The following is a 17,080-nucleotide window of genomic DNA, read 5'->3' as shown; positions in this document are numbered from 1 at the left end:
GAGGAATGCAGGCTTTAGATTGCTTATATTCCACAGAGTGATTTTGGGTAGGAAGAGAACTATTATCTGCTGGCCTCCGGCTATATACTTTAGCGCATCATGTCACCATCTCAAGCTAATTCTGCATTCAGATGACATGCTTGTCAAGGCTTGCTGCTGAGTCCCTGCTATTCAAGCGAGGGTTTCCAGGGAGTGACGCTCATGTCTGACTCACATGGAATGAGACCCCGAGCCTGAGGATAACTTGTGCAAGTGAACAAAAAAATATATTTGGTGACCTGTGTCAGTTTAAGGAACAAGGATGGGCATGCTTACTGAAGTACAACAGTCCAACACAGTCGATGTTATGATTCATTTCAAGTAGCACGATTGTAATGCAAAAAGAGGCTTAGTCACAAAGATTTCTTGATTTTAAAGCCAAAAAGGTATCATGCATATGTGCTCCCAGTTTTTTTGATGTATATGTCCGTGTATTACAAAGGCTTTCTACAGTTCGTCTGTCCATTTTCTATGCTGATTTAGCCTGGCAGAGCTGCTTATGAGATGTTTCAGAGGCAGTCTTGAAGGGACAGATGTAGTTAAGCCTCCGGGGAAGGCTCATTTGTTAGGCTTAAAAAAAGGTGCATCAAAATTGGTACACAAATCCACAAGAAATCTTTTAAGTGGGCCTGAGGTGAACATATTTTGTCATTAAATTAGTAAAGTTTTTTTCCTGAGGTGTGTTCTTGCATATTATGATTCCTGCTATATTTAGAACAAAATGAATATTGTGGCATTATAAGTCTTTTCATCTGCACGCACACAATTTTACTTGGGACTGCTGCTTGCTGCTCATATTTTCTGACCTAGTAACTTAAGATTGTTCTATTGGGATAATTGTATTCTCTATGTTGGAGACTAACTGTGACATATAAACAACCATCTACATCATCTGTTAAATGTTGGTACATATGTTCAATGTATATTTTATTTTTTTTTAAAAAATGGACAGCTTCTTTTTTTTTTTTACCTTTGCCCATAGTATTTATTTAGCCTTAAAGCATTAAGTACATTCTAGCAAAGAATTAATGATTGTTTTTCCTCCGAAAAAGCCTTTAATGCACAAAGTATTTAATTGTCTGATTATAATTTATGACGGGAAATTATGGTAAAGATAAAAGTATAAAAAGCTTGTTAAATAAAAGGATTTTTGGCCTTTTTTGGACAACATAAAACAAAGAAAGACATTTCTTTGGAAGAAAAATCCTCACTTGTGACCTACAATACAGTATATATTAGTGTGGCTCCTGTTCATAAGCAGCTTGCAAATAAGTATTAGTATTATTGAACCTATGGCAGCATCACAAATGTATAAATCATGTTGGTCTTTTGCAGTCGGAGGAGGATGTCACTTACAATGTAATTAAGTCACAAATGATCCCAGTAACACAAATTATCATCACAATACTATTGCAACCAGTTGGTTTGGAGTTAGCGTTCAGCTCACATCACATAGGCTTGTCTGCTCGTGTTACTGTGTTGAGAGAGTGACACTGTCAGATGAGATGGCGCAATAGCTCAAGGTGGTGAGTGTATGTGTGTCGTGTCTTTCAATATGAATGCATGGGATCAAATCCAAAGATCTGTATGGACTGTATGCTCAACGTATGTAGCATGTGTGTGCTCATGTATGCTTAAACACATATGCTCATGTGCAGGGGGCATGGATGTACCCACCTGCAGGTGACCAGCATGGAGCTCTAGTAGGAAGTTGTCGGTCTTGCCGGCGGCGAGAAACAGCAGGCCTTTGGTGCTTGAGGTTCGGAAGCTAATGCGAAGAGTGTTATGGTCGGACGACTCTGATGCCTTAAGCTGTACAAAGCCATCGCCGTAGAAGGAAGCTGCAGAAAAAGACATTAGAAAGAGAAAGAACATTAAAAAAAAAGAAAGATAAAGTGTGGTGTTCACTGTCTTTTGCAGGGAGTAAAATCACAACTTAATAGTGCTATGGTGAACTTCAACAGAAAGAACAAAAGAAGAGAAAACAGTAAGCAGGACAAGTCAAGTCAAGCATTGTGGTCTTAATATATGTGACATTTAGATATAAAAGCCAGGCTAATTATCATTCTGGCTGTTCTTTTCAAGTGAGCAGAGTGTGTGTTTGTGGGAAGCACACACACACAAACACACAACCACAGAGCTTCATAACAGGGCACATAAATTATACCTCACCTGGTTTCAAAGAAAGTTTCTAGCTCTCTTTAGATGTGTTGAGTTTAGCCTTCCAGGTGGGCTGGTTGTGTTTGTACTTTAGGTGCAAAACTATAATGATAAACATGCATTCAACAAGCTTGCAATTTTAGTGCATTTAAGCTTTGCCTTTACAATAATAACCACCTTCAGGACCAAAAAAATGCAGCCTGTGCATTTTGGCAGAACTGCAGGTTGCTGTCGCTGCTCGTTTGTAGCGTTAAGATAAAGTTGTACACTGACTGTCCAAAACGATAGGACTGATAAAACTGAATTGTAAAGGTATTTGACTACAATGCCACAACAGCTGTGTACAAATTGAGACAGTGGATGTGTAGGTGGATTGGAAGGACTCAGACATGTCAGGGCCTGCCCTCCCTGCCCTGACAGGAACCTTCAACCTGAACATGAAAGGCTCTGACATCCCCACATTGTCTGTGGCCCCATGTCCCAGAAAGAGCCGGGCGGACGGACCCAGCTGTTTCTTCTACGTCACCTCCCAGCCATCTCACATCACCCTGTAATCGGGGCTAATGCGCTCTGAAGCATTCTCATCTAAGCCTCCGTGCCTGGGCAGCACCAACTCAGTTTTTAATGAGCACAACAGAGTCCCACTCAAATTCAGAGGTTAACAAACATCTTCAACTCTATTAGGAAAGATGTTCATACCATGTTTGGATATTTCATTCTTAATGAGCTCAGGGTGGGAACAGAGAAAGGGTTATCAGGGGAGACTGGCTCTTTAGTGGTAGTTTGACCTGTGGAAACTAGGGTAAGTACGAGTTAATGTATTGATTTTACACCTAAAAAGGTTAATGCTTTAATGGGAAGGGTTTTTTTTTGCTTAATCCAGTCTGTATGGACAAATTAACTCCATTAAACAAGGAAATCCCTGCAGCCATATCAATAAACAACCTTCAATACACAATATCATTCAACCTATGAGTAGTACGAGCATGAAAAAAAGAAAAACTTCCCTTAAAACATAAAACCTGAACACACTATACAATATATAAGATAATATACTCACACCCAGTCTGTATAATCAAGACGACATATTGAAAAAAATCTGTTATATTTCCTCGAGGCTGATAAATTCAAGTTTAAACAATGAATGGTGAAATGATCACAAATTCTAACAGTACAGTAGTCATTGGCAAAAGCAGAACCCTCATAGTCTTTAAAATCATAATAACAGTTATTTTTTGCAAACACATATTCCCATTATTTTTTATGAATGACAGGAAGATTAAAAAAAAAAACACTGACTTCAAATTACAACGTAATAGTACTACAGAGTGTCTGTTGCCAGAGGCTTTTAATTAGCTCTCGTTAATCGACCAATCAGGTGAAATGTGCCATTAACAACCATTAAACACATCTGAAAAAAGAAATTGATTGTCCTACAGGCTTACAGCATTACTTATCTCTTATGTGACCCACAGTCAGACGGACTGAATTATTGTCCTTTTTTGTTTATCACAATGACTCTGTGTACAAAACAGTGAGGAAAACTGTCCAGAAACTGCCAAGAGGAATGCAGTAACATTTTCCCCTTAAATTCACAAGGATGCACATGCATGCACACTTGTGTTTTGCTATTGCTACTATGACTTTCAGGTCATGGGAATGAACACTGTGCCTGGTTAAACCAAAAGGCTCTTCTCCTGCAGCCTCTCTCCCTTGGATGATTCTTGGAAAGCTGTACAAAGAAGCAAAGAGGTGTTGTTTGGAAGAAAACCTTTTGAACTCACGTGCCTCAGAATGGACTTTTTAGTGGGGGGTATGTAAATGAAAGAGCACAGCAAAACAATACCCATGCATAAACATACCCGTGTGCATGTGAACAAGTGCCCAAAGACGCCGAAGCAGGAGGTGTGTGGAGCTTGTTCTGTAATCTACATGTTTGCAGGGGCGCTTTCACGTCACAGCAGGGACATTTTCTTTTTGGTGAGAATTTACACACCGTTCTCACAACAACAGAAGCAGTGACCTTTGAGCAAGCACCAGCTCACAGTTAATTTGAGAGGTGAGGGACCAGTGCATGTCACTGCCTGTGTGCTCAGTTTATCCAACAAATCAGAGATGCAACTTGACTGAAGTGCCTCATTGTTTTTTTTTTTTTGGCTGTCATACCCCTCTGATGCTGATGCACAGTCAAAACCCTGGACGTGGGAGTTGTAGCAACGGCTGGTTTCATAATGCTACAGAGGGAGTAGAGAGGATGCAGAACACTATGACATGCATTGAACTAAAAAGTATATACTGTAATTATATTCAATAAAAGCTATGTTAAGGATGAGTCATGGATGATAACGCCTGATTATCCCCAGGGGGAAAGCCTGGGCGAGCACTGAATTTAGATGACACATGCACAGGATCAACTCAAGCAGAGAGGATAATGAATACGTACATAGAAGTAAATATACATCTGAAGCTCTCTCCCTTAAAAAACATATTTTTGTTCTTAGATCTCTCTGCATAGAGATGGCTGTCAATTCAAGGGTTTCATTTGAGTGTGCCATTGTCACAGTCTGATAATTCTTCCAGTGCAGTGGGCATCACAGCCCCATCTCCACTGCTGCTGCTGCTGCTTCTGACAAGGTGCACAGCATATCCTGCAAGGGCACCATGCATGTAAGGATTAAAGTCATAAATATAAGATAACTACTGATTAAAAGGCTCATTAATTTGAAATAACCTTGCAGAACCGTGCCTTTCAGAGGCCAAAAATAGAACTAAATAAAGTATCATTGAAACAAACGCCTTCAAGGCTTCATTCAGTATTTATTCACTTTTGTTATGATGTTTAAAGACCTTAAAAGCAGTTAAAAAGCGTGGATATAAAACATTTAACATTCATCTGTAAAGTGATACTAAGCCTGCATTTGAAGAAAATGAAAAGATACAGGAATAGCAGCACAGCGTAGGGCGTTTAAATAGCATTTCGGTTAAAAGGGGGTATCTGGGCAGGTTTTTATGCTATAGCCTACCTACTGAAGGCAACCTGGCGAGCTGCCTCAAGGGTCAAACTATTTCTTTAGTTTATAGGAGGAAACTTGACCAATGTAAGGACACGGTTTCCACGCAAACTTATAGGCAATGAAGGTAAGGCATTAACTTCATCTTTACGTGTGTTTTCATTGGCAAAAGTCGAAAAGTTGCATCGTTACCTCCCAACGCCGCCTCGAGCAGGAGCGACCACCAAAGCAGACCGCGGAGCCACAACTTCTTTGGGGTTTTTCTCACAACAGAGTCCATCTTTCTTCTCCCGAAGGAAACGCTGTTGTTAGCCGGACTGTGAAAGTTACATATTTACAGACGTGTTTCCACTCATTTACGCTCCGGAGGCTCCGACAAACACAACTGCTCAGCGAAACCCACGAATGGACACGAGAGAGAGAGAGAGAGAGAGAGAGAGGGTGAGGGGGGCCGAGCAGCAGACCCTGAACTGAGCAAAGACACCGATGTATCCGGGATTAACTCCGCCTCGTGTGTGTGTCTGTGTGTAAGTATGTTCAGATTTCTGAGTCTCCAAATAAAAGCAAGAAGAAGGAGGAAGAAGGGGACACAACTAGGAAGATGAGGAAGAGCAAGAGAAACGTGCTCCTTAACCGACGACCCAACTTATAAATTAGGCCACTGTAAGACAAGAAAATCAGCATTAACTAATATTGCTACTTTTGGATTATCGTCATTTTTCCAAGGTATTGGCCTATATAATCTCAGTGTTGTTCAAAGTGTGATTCCTGACACTCAGAGGGGTCGCCAGAGAGTTGGAAAAAAGGAAGAAAAATCCGCTAACAATATTTTTGTCCATTATATCAAAACATATTATTTTTGTTCTTTACATAGACCTCAAACAACAAACAAGGAAATTTGTGTTTGGTAGATTTTTTTTTATTGTAACAGTGCTTTTAGCAATAAACCTTACACCAGCTGGAACATCGGTTTATTCCCTATGCCACATTAGAAGGAGCATGCATTTGTGGGATGAGCAGCAGAGCTGAGCATGTGGGTTGCGACCATGAAAAATTTGCCAAATCTACTCTGCCAATGCCAAACTGCTTATTCAGACAATGAATCTTGTTTGGTGGATTGCATGATTGATGTCTGAAGAAACAAGACATACTAGCCCATTCCCACTAAATTCAACTAGCTGACAAGCTAGCTAGCTAGCATTCTGGTTGACTGATAGGTAGCTTCTGCCTGTCAAGCTATCTGTCAATCAAATGAGAGGCGCCAGTCAGTGCGCAGTGGGGTTTTTCCTAAATATAATTGAAATGATTGTGGTACAAAGAATTTGCTCCCTTTACAGTGAGAGCACATGAAGACAATACTAATGAGATACGTTTGGTTTTTTGAACCAGGCTGTGAACCAGTTTATTACTTGTGGGACATCCGGTGTTCCTGCAGCCAGCCTCAAGTGGACACTCGCTGTATTGCAATTTTTTTGCACTCCTGCATTGGCTTCATTTTTATGGAACGGAGGTTGCCACTTGGTCACACAATAATGTGAGATGGCATCCCAATTTTTCAACCAGCATTTGAAAAACATACATTCCCTTACTTTTTAAAATATGTTTTTTTATCATTAAAATTAGGGCTGTCAAACAATTACAAAAAAACCCAACTCGATTGATCTCAGGATTTTTGTAGTTAACTGTGATAGATCACAACCTTATTGTCAAATTTTAAAGTTTTATGAGTTTTATAAAGAGAAATAAGACATTAAGGAGCATTGGTAGACTTATTTTTCATCACTGTGGCTGCAGAGAGACGCTGATGTGGCTAAACCAAAGTGTGTTGAAAGGGAAAATAAGGCAGGAGATTTGATGGAACCTAAAAAACTTAATACTGAATCTTAGTTAATCGTGACAGCCCTAATCTATCTATCTATCTATCTATCTATCTATCTATCTATCTATCTATCTATCTATCTATCTAAGTTAGCTTCGTAACCAGCTTTAATATCTTGTCTTTGTTGTTAGAACTACAGATAAGAAACTAAATGTGAACTTTTGTGTTCCTCTGGTAATAATTGTGCAGCCTGGTGTGTGGTTGTGTGCTGAAGCAGAGGCTGACTCAGGTTGTCTAAGGGGTGGGGGGTAAGAGAACAAAAAAAAAGGGCAGCAGCTGCATGCGGTGGGGCATCAGTAAGTAGCACGACTCAGTAATAAAAACAGACAGGGAAGTGTGAACTATCTAACCATTCAGAGGCACTTTGGGGCAAGGGCAAACTGGCTTTCTAGCATGGTGCGGCCTGTATGGCTCTGCCGTGCATTGACTCCACCAGGGGGGCACCCTAAAGGCGACTCTGACACATATCACTCCACAGTGTGACACAGTAGAGGGCGTCTCTACGTCCCCCAAGCACGTCAGAGTACGGAGGAAAACAGCTCTGTCCTTATATTGCACAAGGGTTTTTCATATCAAAACTGTCATTTTGTACCAAGTTCTAGTTTGATTTTGAGGCTTTTTGATTGAAATTGTGTGGGCTATATTGTCAGAAAATATCCAAATTTATGTAATTTTATGATATTTGAGGGAGGATAGTACAGAGATAAGGGTTGAAATAAACAGAAGATGGTTTTGCTTATTTGGTGAAGAAAGATTATGTCACTTTCACTGGTAATGTAAGAAACTATTAAATGTTATATGTACATTTTAATGCTGTAACTACTTTTATACATATGTTTTCTAACAGAATGAAACTTTACAAAAGATATTTGTTCAAGATGATGGTAGTTTTTATATGTAAGCACAGTGTAACATACCTCAAATAAAACTTTGATTAAACGCATTTGAAATAAAAAAAAATATATATATGCAGGTGCATCTCAAACAATGAGAACATTGTGGAAAAAAATAATTTTATTCAAGGAATTAAAACTTCCATTCTTCCTGATATGTTTAATACAAATTCTCAAAACATCAGTCCAAAAAAGGATTTATAATACAGAAATGTTGACCTTCTAGAAAATTATGTTCATTTATGCTCTCAGTAATTGGTTGGAGCGCCTTTTGCACAAATTACTGCATCTATGTGACGTGGCATAGAGCCAACCAGTCTGTGGCACTGCTGCAATGTTTTGAAGCCCAGGTTGCTTTGATAGCAGCCTTCAACTCGTCCGTATTGTCTAGTCTGTCATCTCTTATCTTCCTCCTGACAACACCCCAGAGTCTCTATGGGGTTCATGTCAGACTAGTTGGCTGGCCAACCAGTCACAGTAATACCATGGTCAGCAAACCATCTTTAAATGTTTCACTTTGTATGAGATGAATCTAGACTTCATTAAGTGTACATGGGAAAAATGAACTTTTATATGATATTCTATTTTTTGAGTAAAAACAGTTTACTGAGAAATATACAAGCTATTTATAATAATTAAACACTGCACTGAAATTTTGGTGAGTTATGTTTGAAAAGTGCAAATAGGAAGAAAAAAAAGCTCAGTTTTTGAAGCAGAGATTTCTTTGAATGTGTTTTCCCATCTTCTTCTTCCCTTGCCATTTACAGTTTGTGAATGCATATGTTGCCTTTAAGGCTTCTGCATTTGTAGAAACCCTAATTTTAACATTAGATTACATTAACTAGGCTGTGAAGTTCTTGAAAACATCCAGACATGTGCCAGCTACAGCCAAAGAGTTTTTACAAGTTAAAATATGACTTTCAACTTTGAAATTCAGGAATACCATTCAAACCTTCTTAAGGATCTGTAAGAACCCCGTGCTATCGTGCATGATAGATTCACACTCAGTTACAAAAAGAGAACAAAGACAGAGTTCCTTCACTTGGTTTTAATGTGACTGAAATCAACAAAACAAGTTATTCAAGATAATAATGACAATCGAGAAAACTTTCATTTGGTGACATCATGAAGGTTAATGAATAAGCAGTGTACAGATGGGGCCAGGTGCAGGTCAGATCTGCTGCCTGGACTCCAATTTCAATAATATGTAGAAAGCTTCTGTTGTTCCTCATAATATGGTCATTGGTTCACAGCTGGTAGCTCAACTTTCCTTCAATCTGAATAATGCCACTATGAAAATATTAAAATGACATTATCAGGATTTTAGTCACTCTTTTCCAAAACACAGATTCAAACTTACTCAGTAACAATCAGGAAACAGCTTGGAATATAAACCAAACTGATGGAATTACTACTTAAAGGAATTAAGTTAAAATCAAGGCTTACACGGTTTAACTCTGAGGTATAAGGTAATTATGTAAACAATCACCACAATCTGTAAATAAAATGGATGAATGGATGATTTTTCTGTGATCTGTCTGGACATCAGCAGGATCCCAAAAGTTTTCTGTACTCCTGTTTGATACAGCTGTAGATGGGATGGTAGAAGCGCCTGTCAGACGCCATGAGGTCGGTGACCATCTCGGTGTGGTCAACTTTTGGCAGCAGGTAGAGTGACACCTTTATGGACAGTGAGGTGAGGAGCTCAGAGAACTTTGTGGAAGATTCAAAAGGGACGATTATGTCATTGGTCCCATGGAGCAAAGCAAACGGAGGCACTCTGGAAAATACAACAGAATTCATGTGTATCATATCTCGGTTATTCCAGTCTTTGAGCCAAAATATTCTGCAGTCTTTGGAGGGATTTTAATTATTTATGTGTTACATTTTTTTTTGCAATTCCTCTCAGTTCTACCAACATAAGAAAAGATGGACATGTGATACATGCTATAAAGCTTCTGTAATGAGGTTTTATCTCACTATGAAACAGACAAAAACTGAAAGACATCTTCAGCATAAAAACTTACTGTAGTTGTTTATAACATCTAAGACTGCTATCATAGGATAGGTTTCAAAAGAAGGGATTTTCTGCATGCTGTTGGGGAAGCTTTTTCCACAAACAAGATTGTCAATGAGTGAATAATTTGACTGTTAAAACAGAAGGATGAGATTTTATGTGAAATAATACCTCTTACAGAGAAACAAGAGGTGCACCATGGTTCACAGAAGGCCTCATAATCAACTTAAACACAAGAAGCTCCCAAAGAAGCTGTAATTTAATTTTTATAATCATCTTGTATAGATATACAGAGCTGGGAGCATGCCAGTTTATCTCTTGGTGTTTGAGTCAAAATGCCCCAGGCGCTTTTATTTTGAAAAGCTGCATCACTTAAATGAAGTTTCATACCTCCAAATCTCTACTAGGTTTGAGCAAAGACTGGCAATATATATAAAAAATACATATAATTTGTATCTTTGAAGCAAACTGTTGAGCTTTATGGACGTTATTTGTTTGGATTAAACCTTTTTACAGGATTTGGTTCATGGGGGCCCTTTCCGATGTAGGATGACTCTATCTTGAGAGTGTAGGGTAGAGCTGCTTCAATGACTGTGTATCATTGTTTGTCTCTGGTCAGAGATGTGTAGATTGTGGCTGCTGTGTTGGTTGGATCTTGAAATGGCTGGAATCAGATGAACCCTAACTTTCCAGTGATGTATGGCATGACACTAAAACACAGCAGTTGTATAAATAATTTTGATAATAAGACAGGAACACACGTATGGCTCATAGGCAGACTTGAAACAGAGTTTAAAGATAACACTTATGTTAACTCCCATTCATTTTGAACAGAGCTGACTGAATATTAAAGTTAACATCAATGTTAATGGGTTAGCAGGGTTACATGTTATATGTATTTTGCTGTATGTGTTTTTATTTATTCATTTATTTATTTATTTATTTTTCATCTTGTGACTCTGGAGTTATTGTCACAAGAACATTTTGGAATCGCTATAGTTCACCTTGTCTTTTATTGCCTTATGCCACTGTTGCCTTACCTGCTCAGTGTGTCCTGACTGAACTTCTTCAGTAAATGTGCTGGTGAATAATACGGGAAGTTCTCTACTCCATTCATGGCTTTATGCATAGTGGAGACGTATTCGATTGCACGCCTCTGCTCATGCTCATAATGATCCATGATGTTGTAAACCCCACTCAGACCTGACCAAGAAACAAGGAGGGAAATTTTAATGAAAACTTTATGACTTGTTTTTTAAGAATTAAATACAGTAAAATTAAGTTTAAAGGTCATAGACATAATAACATGAATAACAATTCAAAAGTCACTAAATTATTGTTGTAGCTCACAAACAATTATGACAGAGATCCTTACCAATAACTCCTCTTATTGCCAGTGTGACATCCCTCTGCTTGCTGACCTCTATGAAAAGCTCTTCTCTTGCATCAATGAGAAACAGTGTGGTCAGTGCACACAAATGTGCACCCGCTGAATGACCAATCAACACGATATTATTCTGTAAAACATGGAAAAGAAGACAACATGAGTAAGGACATCTTCAACATGAACACTGGGTACAGGCAGTGATGTAGAAACATCTCTGTATGGTGATCTATCTGTAACAGTGAAGATATGTTCACCAAGAAAACAACAGTACTTTAATATTATGAAATACAGCACATAGGTAGGATCAGAGCACCTTAAAACGTCAGCCTTATTTTGACAGTAAATTTAAGCTGTGAGATTAAAGTACCCATCTTCCACACTTTAAAAATGTCATGCATCAAAAAGGATTTTGGTCAATCGGCTCAGACTAAGGAAAATTTTAGCAGCCTTGAGGTTTTCAATGAATCCATGACACCTTTAAATGTTTTTCCTTCCTTTAGGCTGTTATTACTGCCATTATGATTCAACAGATTCCTTCAGTTTCCAAGAAAACAAAAAGTTATTTCTTACTTTGTCAAAGCTGAACTTTGCTCCACTCTCTTGGGCCCAAATTAAGCAGTCAGCGATATCCTGCGCCATTGCTAAAACATTACCCTGGCAATCAGATGAAATCAGAAGTTATTTAAAATACGCATCTGTTGTTTGGGTTACTACAGTACTGTTAAACCCACAGATTTATGAAAAGTACCAGTCATAATGAAGTCATTCATATTTTACATATAAGCTAAAGATCTAAAGACACTTTCATAAACTAACATTATTTACCTTTGGATATGTGCAGTAATCAGGACAAATGACAGTAGCATTCAGTTCTTCAGCCATCTGCCGGGCCAGCAGACAATAAATGGATCGATCCCCGGAGCCCCATGCCCCCCCGTAGATGAAAACCACCAGTGGCGAGGGCACATCTTTAGATCTGCCCCCATTTGGAGGGTGGTACAAGTCAAGCCTGTTACCTCTGCGGCCAAATGTGATGCCCTTTTAAATTTCAAAACACATAAAAATGCAACCTTTGACATGTATTTCATTACAGACTTTAAATTTTTCAAAGGACCACATCACGTCTAGTGGTGGCAACTGAGGCAAACACATCAATTTTATACTGTGTGAATGAATGGCTCTAGTTTGGCTCTAGACTCATTGATTATATTTTAAATGTCTTTCCCACTTCTCCTGTTATACCTTTTCATAATGTTTACGGTTTTTGTCATTCTTGTACCATGACTTCCACTGAAAGTAAAGTCTCCCATACTGCAGGTACTTCAAGGTCTCCAGGACAGCTCTTGTCAAACAGTATATTCGTCTGATGAAAAGAGAAAAAACAAACATGATTAAGTGGTTTAATAACTAACTATTCTTTGTGATTCAAAAGGTACACTGAGTCGGGGAAAAAAGTGGTAAACTAGCTTCAACTGACCTCGGTTTTAGAGCTTCCATGTACTTCTTATATCCGGGTTTGTTTGGCCAGCCATACAGCCACTGAGCAGCTAAAGAGATGGAGTAAGGGAGGCCCACCAGCATAAAGCCCACCGCCACAGGCAGTGTCACGTTGTATTTTAATCCTGACCTGCAAACATAAAAAATATATATAAATAAATGCATAAATATTAAGACTTAAGTCTTGCAAAACAATTATTTTTGTATTAAAGAGGCTCTTACATGCTGTGGTCCAATGTCTGTGTCACCTACAAAGAGAACACAATCTTAGTTTCAGTGTCATTGTCTGTATAATTAACATGGTTTTAAAAAGATACCAAATACAAATATACCCAGACCAAAGTGGGTTAAGTGACAACAGTTTACAACACCTACTTGTACCATGTCACTCTTAAGTGTGACATTTGTCATTTGTAATTACTGGCCTATTAAATATGTTGTAATACTCAACTGCATTTTGACAAGTCAGTTATAACTTCATAAATACCAAATTAAAATATTTCATATTCTCCTCACTTTTTTTTGTCATTCTATTTTTTGTAAAAGTTAACATTTAAAACCAGGAACTTTTAAAATAGTTATAAGTCTTATAAGTCTCTCAATTTGTGCATCCTGATTGTTTAGTTATGGATACACTATTTTTGTTATTACAAAGTGTAACTTGTGGCCTATTTGTTGTCTTCAACCAAATGTAAAACTATCTGCTAGACTGATGACAAAAAAAAAAAACAAATAAAAATCATCTTCCTTAATTTAACTACTCGTGCAAAAAAAAAAAAAAAATGTAACCTTAACAATTTTGATAAACGGCTTATGACATATATCTGGAAACTTGACAGAATCATTTATACAAAAATTATAATAAATTTAATTTATACGCTATTAAACCTTCAATAACATGGCGCTTAGTTTTGTTTAAGCCATGTACCAGGGAGTCCTCTAGAGGTCTTTTATACAATAACACAACAAGGGGATGAAAGACTGAAGCTTCATCAGTACTCCTTAAACCCGGTTTTCTAAGTGAGTGAAAATCCCATTAACGTCAGAAAGCTGAAAGTCTAACTGATATTAGCTGGTAGCTATGCGATATCAGCTGTTTGTATAACAAAGTGAAGTATGCTGTTGACACCTGTTTATTGAGCAAAGTAAAGTTAGCACGAAGACTTTTAATAAGTACACCCTTAAAGATAAAAACTTTTGAAGTTAAGTAAATTTAGCAACAAATTAAAAAAAAAAAGAAACGTGAACTAGCTAACGTGAAATATCGGGATGTAGCTTAATGTTTCCACTACGGGAAACAACACGAAACTCTACAAGCTTAAACTAAAGGAGCAGACTTTTATACTGATGTCTATGGCCCGGTTTTAATAACGTCTATGTGTCCGGTTTATCGGTGCTGAGGATAACCTCATTAAGTACCTGCCTGTCCTCCAAACGCCGGTGTCGCCTGGCACAGCAAAGAGTACAGCGGCATACAAGATTAAAAAATCTTTGAACTTCCGTGTATGCACTTCCGGGATTGTTAGATACTTAACACTTTTTTTTGCCGTGGAGTTTAGCTGTCTTGCTAATAACGCAAATATCTGTTTTTGTTAAGAAATATTCATTTTATTTTATTGAGATTGGCTCAAATCCAAAGTAAGCCACGTAGATTCAAATAGGCACACAGGCAGGAAAAGACGGATTTGATCTTGTCCTCGTAAACATCTCTGCTCTGATACCCCGGAAATACATAGTATCCATTCAAGTGAGATCTATTCAAGTGAATCGTTGAAGGACTTAAAAAGTCTGTAATATTCCTATCTTTTTTTCCCCCCTAAATAACATTAACTACCTGTATTCCTGTAGAAGAAAAAATATATTGATCTGGATGGTTATATAAATATTCATAACTGAGCCTGAAATTTAACTTTAAAAAATTTGTTTAACAGATAAAAGAAGATTGAGCTGGGGTACCAAGGCAAAATAAAGAAATGTTTAGCTGGTGGCTAACCCCAGCAGTATTCTTACAAGGTTAGCCACCAGCTCCAGTTACTCCCGCTTTAAAGACCATTAACTATTCTGAAATAATACTAATTTTTCAAAACTACCCAGGATGATAATCATAAACTGGAATGTAATAGCAATAGCAACTTCAATGTTCAGTGAACTCTATCAGCCACACTGAAGTGTGTGTGGTTGTTTCCAAACACAGTTGCAGTCAATAACTAATCAAGAAGCCACATATAGAGACTTTTTTCTTAATAAGTTACAACCTCACCATTACGTCATTGTGCTGGTTAGTGGTGTAGCTACCTTTGTTTTCATCTGGCACTAGCCTGAGACCATGCAGGACTTTGTCCTTAATCACTTCCCTAAGTCTAAATTTAATAAAGACTGACTTACTGACAAAGTAACAAATCATTTATGCTCAAAAATTGCTTGATTTAATCACTCTCACTGAATGTTTTGCAATTTATCCAGCACTAGGCTACATCAACAAATCAACAGCTGCAATCAACCTCTACAGGATTTTTAACAAATCATCAAACAAATCATTCTCCTCTCCACGCCAGTCAGTGGCCTTTAAGCTGCATGATATCCTTAAATAGCTTAATATTGCTGGCTCTAGAGTAATCCCATGGATGAATGTATTGATTACAAACATCATTGGCCTGTAAGGCCACTGTGTGTCCAGCAGGGGGAGGGATAGCTCTTTTAGTTACTCTTTGGATGATAGTTACAGCTCTGACTGCAGCAGTCTATCTAGAAAGTAATTACAATATTAAAAGGGAAATTCGTCATAAGACAAAAAAGATTTTATAGAATATAAGACGTGTCAGTTTTGATCAAATTCAGTGTTTATGTCTCCTTGGAGTTAGAGCTTTTTAATAAGTTCTCCTATAGTCATGCATGTTTGAGCCATTCTTCTGTACACCACAGTCATGTTACAAAACCCGGCATCCCCTTGCACAAGTTTCAGTTTTTGCATCATTATACTTTTTCAGTTGTACCTTTATTGATTAGATTACTTCAACTATAAAGCATTTGGCTGGATGACAGGAAACCAGTATTGTTTTCTTTAAACAATGAAAATCAATGAGCAATGTCATTTATCATTATTATTTTACATAGATAAGTATTAAATACACCTTTGTGCTCTGTTAACGTCCATTTTGCACTCAGTCACCCTTTGTAAATCCACAGATTGTTCAGCATACTGGACAGAGGTTTTATTGGCTGTGATCATGGAAAACCTTGGCTTCAACCTTGCAAATTCATGGAAAGCAGAGCAGCATACGAGCGCTGACCAGCCTGAGGGTTATTGTTATGTTTGGCCCCACAGAGCGGAGCCTCCAGCCCTGAGTGGGTGTGTGGTGGTTCCTCCATCTGCTGCCATGTGGGGAGGCCCAGGTGCTTTTTCAGAAGCCACAGTGGAAAGGGAGCTGTTGAGTGAGTGCAGAGTCAGGCGTTCAGCTGACAGCACGAGCGGAGTCAGCCCGTTTTAAACATTGTGGTAAAATTTCAAAACATTTTCTCGTGCCTGTTTAAGAATTATGTTATCCTTGAGGGAATCATTGTATGCACAGTGGTATTAAGATAATAACAACTGACGTACATGAGCCTGTATGCTGTGTAGGTGTGAAGGGTTATTAAGCACCATATGATAGCAGGACTTGAGTTCTTTGTGGAAAACTTTAAATAGTCAGATAAAAAAAATACAAATATAAAGACTGTCAAACTAATTTGGACAGCTCCTGCTTTTGGCCCGTATTGAAGAAAAGTGTAGAAATGGTGAAAGTCAGTGACAAGATGTCACAAACATCATACTTTTTGCACTTTGAGCCTTTCAGATCAAATCTCTTCTTGATGACTCCTCTGATCCTGCAGGAAACTGCATGAGCAATTACACAGTGTGTCCTTCAACAGGAAAGTACAGCCTCAGGACATCTAGTGTTCCTCTGACGTGTCCTTGAGCAAGACACTGAATCATAAGCAGCTGCTTTGCTGCAGAGGAATCCAACAGTTTCCTCCATTCCACAAGATTTTTTTTTTAGGAAAAACACTGTCTTGCCACAATGATAAGTCATGACATTCCCCCCTGAGTGTGATGCAGACACACATTAATATATCAGTCGACATGTTCTCTTTCTCTGATAACTGGTGGATGCTCCATTGTGGAAGATTGAGGAAGCAATATGAGCAGAGTAGCGGCTA

General features: G+C 38.2%; 2 protein-coding genes across 3 annotated transcripts in view; both read right to left on the bottom strand.

The window, feature by feature from the left end:
* The window catches only part of cspg4ba (chondroitin sulfate proteoglycan 4ba), a 41,429-nt gene extending 35,761 nt beyond the window's left edge, over positions 1-5,668 (bottom strand). Inside the window, exons 1-2 of the mRNA XM_041787114.1 lie at positions 5,403-5,668; positions 1,717-1,880 (exon numbers count right to left, since the gene is read on the bottom strand). Coding sequence (XP_041643048.1) covers positions 1,717-1,880; positions 5,403-5,490 — 252 coding nt within the window. The 5' untranslated portion in view covers positions 5,491-5,668. The remainder of the gene's footprint in view (positions 1-1,716; positions 1,881-5,402) is intronic.
* Positions 5,669-9,015: 3,347 nt separating this feature from the next.
* si:dkey-193c22.1 (uncharacterized protein LOC567837 homolog) lies at positions 9,016-14,338 on the bottom strand. 2 transcript variants are annotated; one of them, XR_005991917.1, is made up of 10 exons: positions 14,303-14,338; positions 13,106-13,131; positions 12,864-13,013; positions 12,629-12,749; positions 12,212-12,424; positions 11,957-12,040; positions 11,375-11,516; positions 11,040-11,202; positions 9,429-9,762; positions 9,016-9,272 (listed from the first exon to the last, which is right to left on the bottom strand). XR_005991917.1 is itself a non-coding variant. In XM_041788053.1 (9 exons), coding segments are annotated over exons 2-9 (1,110 nt in total). In that variant the 5' UTR covers positions 13,108-13,131; positions 14,303-14,338; the 3' UTR covers positions 9,016-9,527. The 2 variants fall into 2 exon arrangements, 1 of the variants encoding a protein (XP_041643987.1); XM_041788053.1 differs by having other exon boundaries at positions 9,016-9,762.
* Between the last annotated feature and the right edge of the window lie 2,742 nt (positions 14,339-17,080).

This window comes from Cheilinus undulatus, linkage group 5 (genome assembly GCF_018320785.1).
Source record: "Cheilinus undulatus linkage group 5, ASM1832078v1, whole genome shotgun sequence".
NCBI lineage: Eukaryota > Metazoa > Chordata > Actinopteri > Labriformes > Labridae > Cheilinus > Cheilinus undulatus.
The sequence above is the reverse complement of the archived record's forward strand: the minus strand, read 5'-3'. Positions and strand labels throughout refer to the sequence as shown.

Bases quoted from the DNA above. Each gene is read 5' to 3' on its own strand.
- si:dkey-193c22.1 (XM_041788053.1), bottom strand. The intron at 12,041-12,211 runs GTAAATAATGTT...TCTGATTGCCAG, and splicing joins ATTACTGCACATATCCAAAG to GGTAATGTTTTAGCAATGGC. The intron at 9,763-11,039 runs GTAAGGCAACAG...TGTATTTTCCAG, and splicing joins AGTCAGGACACACTGAGCAG to AGTGCCTCCGTTTGCTTTGC.